Below are 16576 nucleotides of genomic sequence, written 5' to 3'. Positions count from 1 at the left end.
AAGGCTAGTAACTGCACCCTAGACTTTCTAGTGCAAGAAAACAGTATGGCCAGTGAATCACAGTAGTTACATCTAGAATAACATGGGCTCTCCTTTAACAAAATGTTAATATTTTAAAAACTTGGATACTTTATTACTAGCAAATGACTAGCAACAAATCCACTTAAGTGTGACTCACAAAGTTGTAATTTTTACAGCCAGAACCTCTTTTTAAATGTTTGAGGATACGTGTCACAATATCAAGACCTTCTAAGAGCAACTTTTTTTTTTTTTTTTTTTTTTTTTGCAGTATGCGGGCCTCTCACCGTTGTGGCCTCTCCCGTTGCGGAGCACAGGCTTCGGACGTGCAGGCTCAGCGGCCATGGCTCACGGGCCCAGCCGCTCCACGGCACGTGGGATCTTCCCGGACCGGGGCACGAACCCGTGTCCCCTGCATTGGCAGGCGGACTCTCAACCACTGCGCCACCAAGGAAGCCCTAAGAGCAACTTCTTAATGCCCTGTTTAAAGCAGTCACGCTGAATTCTTTGAGATCATAGAACTCTTTGAGAAACTCTGATAGAAATCCCTCTTCAAGCCCATCTATGAACCTATAGCTTAGGTTTAAGAACCTATTTTAAAGGATAAAACATCTGGGAATTCAGGCAAAACATCATTTATGAATCTTCAAAATAAAACCTGGCTTTCTTCTGCTGATGACAGGAACCCAGTCTCTTCACTGATGTCAATACTGTGCAGGAGACACCGTTACCAAGGCTTCACCTATAGAGACTCATTTAACCCGCCCAGCAACCCGACGAGGTAAGTTCCATCATTCCTGCCATTTTAAAGATGAGAAACAGATCCAGAGTCATTTACCCAGGGAGTGGCAGGGCCACCGTCTGATGCTCTTCTGGACTAACTTGACTCAGATCCCTAAATGTGATCTGGCTAAAGGAAAGGGTGACAGAGAAGTAAAGGTTTCACACCAAAGCTTTTATTTTAACCTTTCTGAATGGGGATCTATTTCTGCTCTCTCTCATAATACACCACTGAATATAATTTAAACATTCTTTCTGGGTCCTGTAATCAGAAAAATCTGGGTTCAAATTCCTGTGCTGCCACTAAACAGGTGTGCATCCTGGGGCAGGTTATTTCACTTTGAGCTTATTTCTGTGAAATGGACAGGATGATACCTACATCTCATTGGGTTCCTGTGAAAATTCACCAATATACCATAGATAAAAAACTTAGTGCAGTGCTTAGAACATATGAACAACTCAGTAAGTATAGCTATTATTATTATTATTATTATTATTATTATTATTATATATATTTTTTGGCGGTACGCGGGCCTCTCACTGTTGTGGCCTCTCCTGTTGCGGAGCACAGGCTCCAGACGTGCAGGCTCAGCGGCCATGGCTCACCGGCCCAGCTGCTCCACGGCATGTGGGATCTTCCTGGACTGGGGCACGAACCCGTGTCCCCTGCATCGGCAGGCAGACTCTCAACCACTGCGCCACCAGGGAAGCCCTCTTATTATTGTAATTTACGAACCCCCCCCTCCTGCCTTCCACATGGTTACTTTTAACCTTCTGCTGGCTGGACCTCCTGTGGTTCTCTGAACATCCTATGCCCTCTTGGGCCTGCACATGCATTTCCACTCCCTGACTGGAATACCTATTTGGCCTTAAGTTTCGGTTCAGGGCTGCCTCCCCCGAAAGCTTCTTGGACACCCACAGGCTTTCCCTGGCACTCTGCACCCACCTCTGCTGAGATTCAACACTCTGAACGCTTTCCAACCCCTTACTACACCCGGAGCTCTTTGAGAGCTAACACTGTACCTGATTCAGTGCCTGGCACAATGTAAGTGCAGAATAAATATGTACTGAATGCATAACAAAGTCTCAGAATTGTGTGTGAAAAGGTCAGTACGCACATTCGTGTTATCTTGTCTGCTTTTCACAACACCCTCGTAGGTGAAGTTCTACGAAGAAAACAAGAGTCAGAGTGGTCCCCTGACTCCCCTCCAGCTGATGTTCCTTTCCCCAGTGCCCACGACATGCTCCAAGGAGCTGTAGGAAACTTGCTCTATAACATCTGCTTTTGGTCCTTAGAGACCCTGTTTTCTTTCTGGTTCTTAACTGCTTTCCAAATAGGTGATAGCTACAGAGTTTGCTTCCTAAAAGGTGGATGTTAATATTAAAAAGCAAAAGAAAACATAAACAACCATATAAGCAGAGCCCCTTTGCTTAGTCGAATATGCGAAATGAGTGGTTGAAAAAAAAACTTTTAAAAAGATGTTTTCAAGTACATTTTATGCTTCCGAAGAACGTGGGATGAAAGCAACAGTCGCTGTTAACAGCAGCTACTGACTGAGCCCTGCCCTGTGCCAAGCGTGCTACATGTACACCTAATTTAATCTAAGTAACCCCATTTCACAAGTGAGCAGAGAAGTGAGGAAGCAATCTCAAGAGAACAAGGCTAGTAAGTAGCAGCAAGAACAGGAACCAAGTCTGCTGAACTCGAGTCCAAGCTTTCAGCCCCTTCATTTCAACATCTGTATGCCTCCACAGGACAAATCTCAGACACCAGTGCACCATGTCAGTCTCCCTTACCCTAGAACCTACTTTTAGCTTTGTCAAAGATTGGTAGTGGCACCGGGTAACCATTTCTTAAGTTTTAGAAAGGCATGTGCTACAGTGGAAAGAGTACAGCCTTGGGGTTAAAGAACCTATTTTAAAATTCTGGCTCCATGTCTTTTCTTCTCAGCCTCCTCCTCTGTGAAAGGGGGCTAACAATACCTGTCAGTCAAGACCCCTATGTGTGCAAAAATGCCTCAGAGAGCCTGGCACACAGCAGGCTCTCAGAGATGGTACCTCCTGATCTGTACCACTTATCGCTACTGTTACTGAGCTTCAGTCTTACCAGAGGGAGAATTTATGTAACACCATGACAAGTCTAGTTATCTCTCAGAATTTAACTTTTTTTAAAATTTATTTATTTTGGCTGTGTTGGGTCTTCGTTTCTGTGCAAGGGCTTTCTCTAGTTGTGGCGAGCAGGGGCCACTCTTCATCACGGTGCGCGGGCCTCTCACTCTCGCGGCCTCTCTTGTTGAGGAGCACAGGCTCCAGACGCGCAGGCTCAGCAGTTGTGGCTCACGGGCCCAGCTGCTCCACGGCATGTGGGATTCTCCCAGACCAGGGCTCGAACCCGTGTCCCCTGCACTAGCAGGCAGACTCTCAACCACTGCGCCACCAGGGAAGCCCTATCTCTCAGAATTTAGTTTATTAGTAGATCAACAGCAATGTCCGAGTGTGCCAGGCACTAGGCCACTGGGCCAGGCTTCGTTTGCTTAGAGGAAATGAGAACATTCTGGAAACACACAGGTAAGTGAAGGCATTCCTCTGAAGTGGCAACATCACAGATTTTAGTTTGAGTGGTAGTGAATGGGCTTTTACTGATTTAGTAAAACCAAAAGTAAGGCATTTCTGAAATGTTACCATATCCTGCTCCTCCAATATAAACCAAAAGATCCCCACTCCAACGGGATGGTCTTAAAGGGGAAACGATGCATCAAGTTATCACCATATGATTTCTCTCTCTTCCTGGAAAGCACGATTCAACAACAAAGAAACAAACAGGCAAACAGAAAAGCTAAAAAAACACTCCCTAAATGAAACTCCACACTGAAAGTGTCACCATTCACAAGGGAGATAGTCCAATCTCCCTTCTTTGTATCAGTCAAAATTCTCCAGCAAGAGTCCCCCCCTGCTGCCTTCGCTTCTCACTCTCGTGTGAACTCTGCCAACATGGCTTCCATTCTCCCCACTACACCTGAACTCCTGTCTTCTCAAGCATGAGACCAATCTTCTTGAAACTGTCTTCCTCCCTCTGCGATGCTAAGCCCTCTCGGTGTCTCCTCCAGCACCACGGCCCCTCTTCCCTGTCCAGTAACCTCGTGTGTGTGCTACACGATTCCACTCTGGGCTGTATGACCTCCCATCCACTCACACGTTTCATTTACTGCCTGTGAACACCCAACTTGTAACCCTGGTTTCAGGTGGTCCACTGAACTCTAGGTCTCCCATTTCCACGGCTCCCTGGAAAGTCTACTGAGATGATGGCTGTAAAAACTAACATGTATTGAATGTTATTTAGCTCATGTGCCGAACACTGTGCAAAGCCAAGGTTCCCAAACTTTGTTGGTTCATGGTTCCTGTGTGGGTCTTCATGTGGTACGTGCTTTTTATCACAGCAATCACTGAAAGGAATGGAACATAAAAAGACGCTGAAACTGTGGATTACTTTGTGCTAGGAGTTCACAAGGTACCTGACAGATGGCAAGTATGACTGCTTCTCCTGAAACTTTAATGCTGAAAAAATCTAGTGGTGCCACTGTGAGTCTGCTGGGGCGCCCCAGAGGGCCTTGGCACACCGAGGCCCGGAACACCTTTCCACGTATTACCTCACTGAACGCTTAACAACCCTACCAGGTAGGTCTATCATCATCCCCACTTGTAGATGGAGTGCCACTGTGAGTCTGCTGGGGCGCCCCAGAGGGCCTTGGCACACCGAGGCCCGGAACACCTTTCCACGTATTACCCCACTGAACCCTTAACAACCCTACCAGGTAGGTCTATCATCATCCCCACTTGTAGATGGAGAAGTCATGCAACTTGCCCAACATCGCATAGCTTCGGAGTGGTAGAGCCAGGAATGGAGCCCAAGGGGTCTGGCTCCATAGCCACACTCTTAACCACTTAGCTATGCTGAATCTCTAGATGCTTATATCTTGGAATCTAAACCTAACTTTTCTTCTTCTCCCAAACCAGCCATTCTCTTGCTTCTCTATTTTCATTGCAGTCTTGGTCACAGATTCTAGGGTAGAAAGGGCACACAGCGGCCTCCTGCATTTCCACCAGTGGGCTCTCTGTGTGTGCTCACTGCAGGCCGAGGGAATGCTATTCCTGAAACCTTCCTTTCTATCTCTAGGTGGACTTTCAGACACTATTTTATTTTTTATTTTTTGGCCGCACTGCTAAGGTTGCAGGATCTTAGTTCCCCAGCCAGGGACTGAACCCGTGCCCGTTGCAGTGGAAGTGCAGAGTCCTAACCACTGGACTGCCAGGGAATTCCCTCAGATGGTTCTTGTTTTATACTGAAACAAAACCCAGGCTTTAAAAAATTTCTTTCTTTCTTTCTTTTTTCGGAAAGGATTTTTTTTAAAGCTCCATGGAAATTTTCATGCACAGGTCAGGTTTAAAAAACATGGTGTATGTCCCATAAATAATCTGTTGGCTAAATAAATGATTACATTCAAAGTATCAGGTTTCCGGTTTGGACAGTCACAGTCCAGTACTGATTCACAGTAAGATTTTTTGCTATAAACTGAAATTCACTTTTCACTAGCAACTGCTAGCTGCATGGGGGAATTATAAATAAGTCCCTACCCTTGAGGAGATGATAATTTTAGCTTGCGAGGCATCCAGGTTCAAAACTTTAAGGGACATTTATATACTCATTTATGTTTCTGGCTCCCCAGAGCCAAGCCCAGCCGCCAGATCTTGTCAGTTTTTTCTTCAGAGTCTTTCTTGAATCTGTCTCTTCAATTTTATTTCTATCAGGCTTTCATTACTGACCTCCGACTATAATAACCTCCTGGGTGATCTGCCACAAGTCTCTCCTCGCTCTAAGTCACCAGGTATAGCTTCATCATTTTAGTCTTAAATTATCATTTACAGCGTATTTAAACTCTGCTCATAACCCCAAAGTTCCCATGGCCAAATCCCTTACTTTGGCATTCAAGATTCTTCACCATTTGCTTACAACCTACCTTTTCGATGCTATGTTTTATCCACATGTTCATTCATTTGACATGTGTCACAAAATGCTTACCAAGGACACTGAGGAGCTGAAGGTAATAACATCAAGGTGGCTAAGCGTCCCTAAGGAGCTAAAACGCCCTCAAGGAGTCTTCAGTAGGGGAAATCGAATATATACGAAGACGAATCCAATATAAGGAAGACAACAAGTGCAGTAAGTTCCCATAGCAAGGGTGTTATGGGAATTCAGAAGTTAATTATAACTGGAGAGTCAGGATGTCTTAGAGGAGGTGGCATTTGATTGCATTTTGAAGGGAAGGCAGGGCTTCAATATGTGAAGGAGAAAAAACAAGGGGAAGAAGGTCACTGCAAACTACCATCTAAGGAGCGGAGCTAAGACGGTACGGAACAAGTCTGGTTCCCACACAGTACACGCAAAGCAGACTAATAGGAGGTAAGGCTGAAAAGGGAAGTTTTGGGCTAAATCACAATTATGAATGCTTGGTCAAGGGTTTGGACTTTGATATTTATTCATTCACGAAGTATTTACTGACTTTCTACGATGGGCCAGACTGTGGGTTATGTACCAGGGACAGAGTAGACAGCAAGACAGACGTGATCCCGGTCCTCCTGGAGCTTATGGGTCTAACATAAAGGCAGTAAGGATCCACTGAGGATGTTGAACAGACAACTGTCATCATCAAAGTGGTCCTTAAGTTCATTCCGGCATCAGAGTAGGATGAATTGCATGGGGGAGGGGGCCATTTATTACTACATTAAGTAGTAATGTACTTAATGAGAGGGATGAGGGAGGGATGAGGCAGTGGTGATAGAGGGCATAAGGGTGTGGAAGTTATTAAAGAGGAAGAGTATCAGGCTCAACAGCTGAGTGGAAATAGTGGAGGGTGTGGGCAGGGAAGAGGGAAATGTAAAAGTGAACCATAAGGTTGGAGAAAAATCAGAACAGTGGTTGGTTTTAGGTGTGGGGATTGACTGAAAAAGGGTATGAGAAACATCACTGGGTATCTGTGATGAGGGTAATATCTGTATCTTGATAGAGGTTTGGACACAGAGGTGTGTGAACTTATCAAAACTCATCAGGTAGTATACTTAACATCTGTGCATTTTACCATATGTGAATTTTCCCTAAAAAAAGCCCAGAAAACAAGTATTGAGCTGAAGTTAATGATATGCAAGCTGAAGTGTTTAGGGGTGTGTATATGATACCTACAACTTACTTTAAGATACATTAACAAAGATAAGATGGACTGATGGATGGATGGATGGATGATAAAGCAAACAGCAAAATGTTAACTGAAGAATCTCAATGGGTGGCATATGGTATTCACTGTACAATTCCTTCAATGCTTTTTGTTTGAAAAATTTCATAATGAAGTACTGAGAAAAATAATCAGCATATAGTTTTTAGTTTGGATTGACTGGTAGGACATGCGGACTACAGAAGGAGATGGAGGAGGAGATGCATGTTTAAGGGTCTGGATGATAAGCTCCATTAGTGACACATGGCTCTGAGGTAGCCTAGGCATCCAGGAAGAAATATTTATCACACAGTTGGAAACATAGGACTAGAGTTCAGCTGTTTTACTATGTTGCTTCCTAAACATCTCTCTGCCTCCATGTGTTCCCTTCTGCTGACCACCTTTTTCTTCTTTAGAGCTTTCTCTGACCACCCTGCCCTCCTCACATTTAGCACTGTAAGATTAGTTTATGGCATTATCATGTATCACTAGAATGGAAGTTCTTGGAATAAATAGTCTCTTATACAGGATATGTGCTGTTTCATGAAACAATTTTGGAATAAACAATGAATAAAACCCACCCTAGTATTGGACTGTTCAGTTCTTGATGCTCACACTGATTCTTAGCTCAGAAGGTACAGTTAAAAAAAAAAAAAAAGATACAGCCTTTTCTGATCTGTATACTTGCTTAAAAGGCACTCCTACTAGTGGAGAAAATCACTTGTGCCTCAATTATAGACTGAAATGAAATCGCCAATCCCATACTCTTAATATATTTGCTTTTCTCTTTCTTAGCTGCCTTTCTTTCAGATTTTACCTGACATTTAACTTTGCAGAGCAAAGGAAGAGAATGGTTGTCCTTAGGTGGCAAAACTATGATTTTTTTTCTTTCTACTATTCTGAATTTCTAAATTGCTAGAAAAATAATATATTACTTTGGTAATCTGGGGAAAAAGTTTATCTTTTAAAGGAAACCTGTAATGACACAGTCATCAGCCCCTGTACTGTAGTACAACTGCTAGAAAATTTCTTGAGTTGTGAGAAAGAAATCAAACCAAGGTGGCTGATTTCTCATTCCTGTCTCCTCAACAACAGTGAGCTCACTGAGATCAAGAGCTGTGTCCTCCTGCCCCTCTTTCCACCTCTTAACTCCTATGGTAGCACTGGGCTTGGCACACAGGAAGCACTCAAATGGTGAGAGCACACACCTTTGACACTAAAAAGAATACCAGAAAGTAGTCAACACCAGTTAGTGGGAAACCGTTAGCTTATTTTGTTAATTGGTCATCATTCTATTTTTTTTTCATCATTCTAATTTTGAAAATCTATTTTTCACAATGAACTCACAGAATGAATACGTTTTTATATCTCTCAACTGCCTCAGCCAGACAGCGCTGCTGAGTGAAAGAAACTGGGTTTGGCTCCTTCTGTGAATTTTAAGGGCCAGTTAGAATAAGCCTCTGTATTTCTAAACCTATGCTTGGCACGGTGGGAGAACAACTCTATCAAGAAAACCCATGAATAATTAAGGTTGCTCCTATTTTTGTACCATTGGTAATACTTTCTACTTTATATCATTCCAGCAGGTTTACCTCGCTACATTCCCAGTGGTTCATCTGCTTAATTCCAAGTCCACTTACTACTGTCAAGGAAAAACCTGCTTCACCTCTTACCCCGCATCATACTTTAAAAAATGCCTTACCTTTTCTCCTCTGTCCCTCTCTCTGTCCTTCTCCTCTCTCTTCTTTTTTTTCTCACTGTGCCCATCTGTGTGGAGGCCAGGAAGTGGCGGAGGAGGGGCGGCTGCTCCAGTGTACGGGATGCTGGCAGGAGGGCCGGGCGGCGCTGGGACCTCTCCGACTGCTGCAGCGGGAAGTCCTGAACTTCTCTTGGACTTGGAGTGTCGCTTCTCTTTATGCTTCTCCTTGTCCTTCTTCTTCTTGCTCTTCTTTGACTTCTTTTTCTTCTTGATTTCCCGGTAAGAATCATCGATCACTAACTCCCCAGCCTCTAGCTCCCCACCAGAGGAGGAGTCTGATTCTACTAGAATAGGTTCAAGCCCTGAAAGATCAAGGTTACCACTGTGGGATTCTGGGAACTGGGAGGCATCAGACCCACAGCCTTCAGGGCCAGGAGATGAACGTGAGTCTGAGGATGACTTGTGTTTCTTCCGGGCTGTTTTCAGAAAGCTCTGTAACTCATGTCCTAGGAGTAAAGCACCTTGCTCATCCCGAGCTGACTTCTTAGAGGACTTTTTCACAGACGTTTGTTGAGAGGGGTACTGAAAAGACTCCTCATCAACTGAGCTGCTTCCCTTCTCCTTTGGTGAGAGAATAAGTTTCATCTTTAACCCATCAGGCTCACGAAGGGTCAGCGTCTCTGTGTTCACATAGAGCGGCTTCATTTTTTTGGATTTGTGGGAACCACCATCCTCCAGGGACAGCTCCCCACTGCTTCCGCTGACTTTCTTCCTGTGGTGTTCCTTTTTACTCTCTGAATGGCTTGAAGAACTGGAGGACTTTTCTCCTGTCTTTTTGGAAGGCTTGGTGCCTGTTGCCAGAGGGGAAGTGATCGCTTTCAACAGGTCCATAGCTGTATCAGCAGATTGCGGGCTAGACTTTTTCTTTTTCTTCTGTGACGACTCCAAAGACGAAATATCTAGAAATAATCAAGAGAAGTAATTGTCCATTTGACAAAGCAACTTCCAGCAAGTTTCCTCTCTCACCAGAAACACCCAACTAAGATGAGGAAGAGGCTAACAGGAATGACTGGAAGGGAGGCCCTTCAACTGATTCCAAACATTCAGAGATGATGCTCATGTGCTTCTTGGCTTGGTAGATTCTGCCTCTGACCCTGGAGACAGTTCTTGCCACTCAAGTTGTTTATCTTCACTGAGTCTTCACAAGCAACCAAAGAGAGCATACCCAGAAGAATGGACCATAGCTGCAGGATTACGAGTAGTTACAATTTAGATTACACTGAAGACAAGGCATCATTTGTTCCTGTGTTCAGGACAAATCCATTCTAGGAAAGAGTTAGTCTTGTCAGCTATGTGCATAATATAGCTATGAAAAACTGGTCTTGTGAGTGGATACGCGCTGGATTGAGAAGTAACCCACAGGTGCAGGCCAGAGGGCCCAGGACTACATATGGCAAAAGGGATGCTAGACAGCAATGGGCACAAGATAAGTGGATGATTGAGGGGAGAAGGAACCTGGTACCTGGTGTATCACAAATGAAGACTGTTCTTCTATGCTGAATCCTCCAAAATACCAGCCCTCCACCTCTCTCCTCCTTCACACTGGTTTATCGGCACTCAGAACAAGAACCACTGTCCTGTTAAATAGGCCACTGAGTCAGCAACATCTGGATCCCTTTCCCCTACCCCGACTCCAAGAACCAGTGATGTGTTTCTCCCGCCTGGTGCCCCTTCCCATCCTTACCTCCATAGTAGTAATCATCAGAGGAGTGCTTCCTCTTTTTCTTGTGCGTGTCCGTCCCCAAGAAGTAAAGTTCACTATCCTAGAATTAGAGGGGAAGAAGAGTTGAGCAATGGATAAGATGATGAGGCAAAGGCAGTTTGGAACCAATGTTGTTTTCTGATGATTTGACTTTGGAAAATAAAGTAAAACACAGGAAATGGTGAAAATAGATGTGAATGATGTTTATTTTTCTTTTTAAATGTTTTTCAAAGAAACCTCTTTCTTCAAATACTAGGAAAGATGATACGAAATAGTTTAAAACTTTCCTAATTCAAATGTTTAGAATTTACCTTTAACTTCTTCTTGGAAGAATTCCTGACCTGAGCAGCGATTTCTTCCTCTTCCCTTAAAAAATCTTTGTAAGAACGTTTCTTTTCTCGTTGGCTTCGGCCAGCAGCTAGCCCTATGTCCTCAAAGCTGTGATCACCATCAAAGCAATCTGAGAAGCACAGGTTCATTTGGGAAAGGAAATGAGAAAGTCAAGTAAGTCACAACCAAATCGCCACATATGAAATGCAATAGTCCCTTCACTTCCAAATTAGAATCATGTTATTTGGTAAGTCCACTGGAACACAGGTCTAGATCCAAGGGGACAAGAATATGTCTTGATGACTTGGCTGCAAATACAGGAATCAAACATGAAGAAACAATGCTTCCACGCTATGCAAAGGCCCAAGGTGCATCCTTAGACATGGTTTCTTAGTTGTGATTTGGCAGGTGGACACAGACTTGCAGAGGTAAGGCTGAAAATAAGGATTCATGTGCTGTGCTGCTCTGTGGGTGTCCACTGTGTGATTCCTATCCTCAGACTCCTGCACACTGGAGCTGGCAAGGACCACGAGTGCTGCAGGGGATCACCCCAATAGACTACAGAGACTTATGGTTCAGACTCTTGTGTTGGAACCCTGTCCTGGTTTTCGTTTCCATGGGCCCAGTCTGGGGATGACGTGGAGTTTTACTAGTGCTCTGGATCATCACTTGGGAGTCCAGGCTGTGATGGCCAGTCCTGGTCTCTATGTCCATGGGCTGCAAGGATTGAAGAGGACACCCCCTTTGGAATGCTTCTCAGGTTAAGGGGTCATACCTTCTTTCTTCACGGAGTCATCATAAGCCATGGCGGTCCTGCCGGGCCTTTGAGAATGGGTCCCTGTGTCCAGGCTCCTTCCCGTCTACAGGACCAGGTCTGAGAAACAAAGAAGGAAAACCCTCCTGTAATGCGAAATCACTGTGGAGAAGCAACCTTCCAGATGGAAATGCGTAGTGATCCAAGGGCAGACTGGAAGGGCAGCAAGGAATAAAGGAGTGTCTTGTCACCTCCTCTTTCTGTTTGTAAATATACTAGGGATGAAGCTGTAGGAAGTGCATTAGGCTTAATTTGATTTGATTCATGAATTAAAGCTGTTGTTTGGGGAAGTATATAAAACATCTCCCATATAAGAAAATACTTCAAGATTAATGAGAACTTCTGACATGCCAACAGGTCTGACAACACTGACACAGGGTGAAAACCGACATTAAGTCAGAGGGATAGGTTCAATTACGGTTACAAAATGCACAGATAAAGCAGGATGCAGAGGAAGACAGGTTATACCATGCATTCGAGACCACAAAATCCTACCATTTCAATCGGTGAAAGGCTAAAATCTATTGTATTGCAATTTAAACAGAACTGATGAGAACATGATAGTGATATTAAAGATCTTGAGAGCATAATTCTTTGGTGTGCATTTTGTTGGGCTCCCTGAATTTGCTCAAAATCAGAGAAGTGTAAAAGTAGGCACGCTTCTTATATTAGTTGCCCACAGAACAGCTTTCAACGCTATCAAGCCTTTCTTAAAGGCTATAGGTGAAAATAAGGAGGAATTGTCATCTGTCCACTGGTGATGAAATTTTTATCATTATTAAGATTTTCACTGATTTGAAGAACTACTAAAATGTAAATGTTCTAAATATTGTCTTAAATTTGTTAAAATTACTTTATTATTATTATTATTTTTTGCAGTACGCGGGCCTCTCACTGTTGTGGCCTCTCCCGTTGCGGAGCACAGGCTCCGGACGCGCAGGCTCAGCGGCCATGGCTCACGGGCCCAGCCGCTCCGTGGCGTGTGGGATCCTCCCGGACCGGGGCACGAACCCGTGTCCCCTGAATCGGCAGGCGGACTCTCAACCACTGCACCACCAGGGAGGCCCTAAAATTACTTTTTTGGCATTCAAGTTTATATGTCCATTTTGACTTTGAAGATGACAAGCCATAAACTGCACTCGAAGGTAAAGTTCTTCAAATAATTTTAGGACAGGCAATGTCACAATTCCCACAGGAAAAGTTTTTGCAGGAAATTTAAAAATTATATACTAAGTATATTGAAAATGTCCTCATTCAGTTAGTGAAATGCTTAAAAGTTGATCTGACTGGTTATTTACTTAAATTTTATTTTACCTTCATCACTATAGTGGGGTTTAGAAATGCTGAAGAACACTTCAGTGAGACATTGCCAGTCCCTTCAGGAAGGTATGGGTAATAGTGAAGTATGTAACTTTTGGGAAAGAAAAGATGAATTAACAAGGGGAACTTTCATGAGAGTTACATTCAAAATAAACCAACAGAAAAAAAGTCCTACTTGCACAAGTCAGATAAGATACGATGCACAGATAACGCCTAAGTTGAAAACAGAAAGAGAAGTAGTACCAAGAATGATTTACAAGTCAGATTCAGAAACATAAAAAAGCGTTTCTCCACTTCCCTAAGAAGTGGAATAAAGAATGAACCTGGTCAAGGTAAGAGTGAAGAAATGAACTGGGTTATTGTACAGGTAATTGGAGAACTATTTACTCAAAGGGCTTTTCACAGGAAATGAAGGGGATAGGAGGTCAGGTCTCATGTAGAAACTAGGAGGAGGCAAGATACTTAATATAGCCAGTTTTTCATGTTCCAGCATTAGGCATTAAACTTTCTCAAATAGAAATTACTGTCATCCCCTGTCCACCCAAGTGGTGTAACTCCACAAGGGGTTAGGGGAGGGGGATCATCATAGGGAATTATATCCATTCATTTAAAAATAGTATATCCACTCACTGGCACTAAAGTAGTGAGCTTATTAGAAGAGTATATGGATCCCATTAATCTTCATAGGCCGATAATGCCAAGAAATACCACATCTTGAGACCTCAGCTTAAATGTTTTCCATGATAAATGGAGTTTGGCAAAGAACGTTTGAGAAATAATGGGCAAAAAATCTTAAATATTCAACATCATCAATGTGTCCACCAATCTGCTGTCAACAACAAAATGCTCTTCTGTATGAAGCAAAGGCAGGTCCTGAGACTTATAACCAGGCCTTCCCTTTGGTAACATCAAAACTAACATAAAACAGAGCTGAACAACGAACAGTCAGAATAGGAGTTAAGTACCTCTGAAGACAGTATGAGAAAGAAAACAATGATGTCACTGGACTGTGAAAAAGTGCTCATGGTCTCATAGCTGACTGCTTTGAAAAACAACCAGTGGATGAAAAAATTGTAAAAGGGAACAGAAAATTAGGAGCTGATCCTCAGAGGCACAGAGCAGCACAGAAAACATGTGCTGGTTGTTAGCATTATGTATTAGAATTAGGCCTGCTACTATTTAATTTTTACAAAGACATGGAAGAGCACTTTATAAATTACAAGATTAAATAACCGATAGTAAAAAATGAACAGGGCCTGAAGGCAAGTCTAATTCAATAAAGAACTGGGACAGCCAAGAGCTTAAAAAACTAAATTTAGACACAATGGACTATCTCACTCACAGCCTGGGCAGACTGATAGACCCTGAACTTCTGGGTTCTTTAAAATCAGTATATTATTGCAGCCCAGAGGTTAGTTTTGGTTGCTGACTCATAGAAGAAAGATGAAACCAGATAAAGAAGTCTCAAGCAACAGTGCGGAAGAAAGGCAGAGTTAGGGCAACATTTATATAAGATCAGACGACTCCTGTGATATTCTTTCCAGGTCTTGAATATTATCCACGATAAATTCAGAGTCCAGGGTTAGGCACCAGATTGTCAGGATTAATGAAAATGAAAAATATTAGGTTTGATATTCACGTTAGAAAACAGACGCCATAATTACATTAAATGTTGGCAAATGTAAAACAGGTGTTAAAGCTCATTCTCCCGAATTCCACAAATTTTGGAGTTTACAGAATCCAATGTTGTCAACTTCAAGAGGCAGGGATAATTTTACAATTATGTCCCTCTCAGTGGGCTAACAAATGACAGCAGAAGTAAAAGTTCATTACTTAAAGCTGTTTATGGAAGTAAGAAATATGCCATCATAAAAAATGTGTACTTTTGAAAGGTGCAAATTATCAAACGGCTCTTGTGGGACTTTTCTTCAGGAGATGGAAAAGGAGGGGCAGAGCTGCTCTTCCACTTGTAGGTAAGTACATGCGTGATGTTCAGGCTTTGCTTTTAGAATTATCAAAGGAATCAGGGAAAAACTGCAAATCACCAGACACAGTACTTTGTTATTTTGAAGGTCCAAATTACAAATAGTGGAAAAAAAAAGTTTCAGAAGGTAATTTTTTGAGGTCATCTGAGCCCCAGCAATCACTAACAAGCCTCTTCATCCCAAGATGTAAGTGTGTATTGAAAAAGACAAAGTAAGCCTCGGAAACGGGGCAGTAAGCAAAATCCTGAGACCCAGGTCCAGTCCAGGAGGACAGCCTTGCTCAAGATTCCGTGTTCTCTTCTTCCAGCACTTCTTTCAGGAACTCAAACTGCCAGTGCAGGAAAAGGCAGATGCACATCCAGCTGTTGCCAGTTTCTGAATTGTCGTTGTTGTTACTTCTAGGATAGGAGCAGGGGATGTCTTCTCATTTTCGTCGAGATCTCCTCCAATCTCAGAACCCAGCGACTCCGAATTCTTGCCACTCCCTTCTCCACGAACCTACCTATGCAGCACTCACAGCCCCTGCCAGCTCTGGGAACTGCAGAGATCCCGACAGCCGGGGATGGGGACTGAATCCTCTCACTGTAGTGCAATTGAGTGGAACCACGACGACCTCACAGAGCGGCTGACAACACACATTCCCAAAAAACCAGCGGTACAAATTTTGACAAGCCTTGTCCAATCAACGGGCTCTACTTTGGATTCAGTTTTTTAATTTATTCTGCTATGGGGGAATACAGTCAGCCCCCAGCTTAGCCATCAGGAAGCAGGGAGATAAATGGTTCTCTTCTGCCCGATAGAAAATAAAGTGAAATCTACAAGTACCAACTTTGGGGGGAAATGGGCCTGGATGGAGAAAAGCCCACTCGGAAGGTACGTTCAAACTGGGTCGCACGCAGAGTACACACCACACTGAGTTATTGCTACAAAGAGCCCGAAGGACCACCGTCTTTGTGGTCCCCACGGCAAACCAACAGGATTCTCCCGGCAGTTCTGCAGCAACAGCTAGTTCAATAAAGCTGTGCGAAGAGGAAAAGAAGAAAGCTCCTTGCATCCTCTCCTGCCAGCCGCGGCCCCGGCCCTCCCGTCACCCGGCCCCCTCGCCCCTTGACAGCCCAGGGACCCTGCGTCCCGGGTCCTGAGCCAGGCGGCCCCGACTCGGGTTCCCGCGTCCCGGCGGCTCCCGGCGCCCCCGAGGGCGGAGACTGCCGGGCAGGGGGAGGGGCGGCCTCGGCCCGCGGGCCCCCGGGGCGGCCGCACGCCCCCTCCCGGCCCGCACTTTCCCGCCTTCCCCATTTGAACAGCTCCCGCCCGTCTTCCTCCTTCGACCCGCTCCAGCCCCTTCCCGGGGGCGGACTGCGGCCGCTACTCCAGTCCCCGGCTCGGCCCCTGGGCTAGGCCGCGACGGGCCCCGGGCGCCCTCAGGGCGGTGTCGCGGTCCGAGGCGGCGGGTGGTGGCAGGGCGGGGCCACTGCCGCCTGGGGGTGGGGGCCCAGCTCGGCCTCGTGGGGGCTCCGCTCGCCGCTACCTTCATTAGGCTCGCTCGGATCCCGCCTCAGCGCCGCCGACCGCCGCCATCTTGGAGAAGGAGAGAAAAGCGCGAGC

At 44.6% G+C, this 16576-nt stretch overlaps 1 protein-coding gene across 2 annotated transcripts in view; it reads right to left on the bottom strand.

Moving 5' to 3' along the window:
* Nucleotides 1-16569, bottom strand: part of HMGXB4 (HMG-box containing 4) — a 32514-nt gene extending 15945 nt beyond the window's left edge. Inside the window, exons 1-5 of one of the 2 annotated variants that reach the window (XM_082634993.1) lie at nt 16500-16569; nt 11628-11726; nt 10834-10982; nt 10505-10583; nt 8764-9719 (exon numbers count right to left, since the gene is read on the bottom strand). In XM_082634993.1, the coding sequence (XP_082491119.1) occupies nt 8764-9719; nt 10505-10583; nt 10834-10982; nt 11628-11658 (1215 nt within the window). In that variant the 5' untranslated portion in view covers nt 11659-11726; nt 16500-16569. Of the gene's footprint in view, nt 1-8763; nt 9720-10282; nt 10398-10504; nt 10584-10833; nt 10983-11627; nt 11727-16499 lie in introns of those variants that run through there. The other variant, XM_082634994.1, reaches the window with a different exon arrangement.
* Between the last annotated feature and the right edge of the window lie 7 nt (nt 16570-16576).

The sequence above is a fragment of the Mesoplodon mirus genome, assembly GCF_964341445.2.
Source record: "Mesoplodon mirus genome assembly, chromosome: 11".
In the NCBI taxonomy this organism is placed as follows: Eukaryota; Metazoa; Chordata; class Mammalia; order Artiodactyla; family Ziphiidae; genus Mesoplodon; species Mesoplodon mirus.
This window is presented reverse-complemented; position numbering and strand designations above follow the sequence as displayed.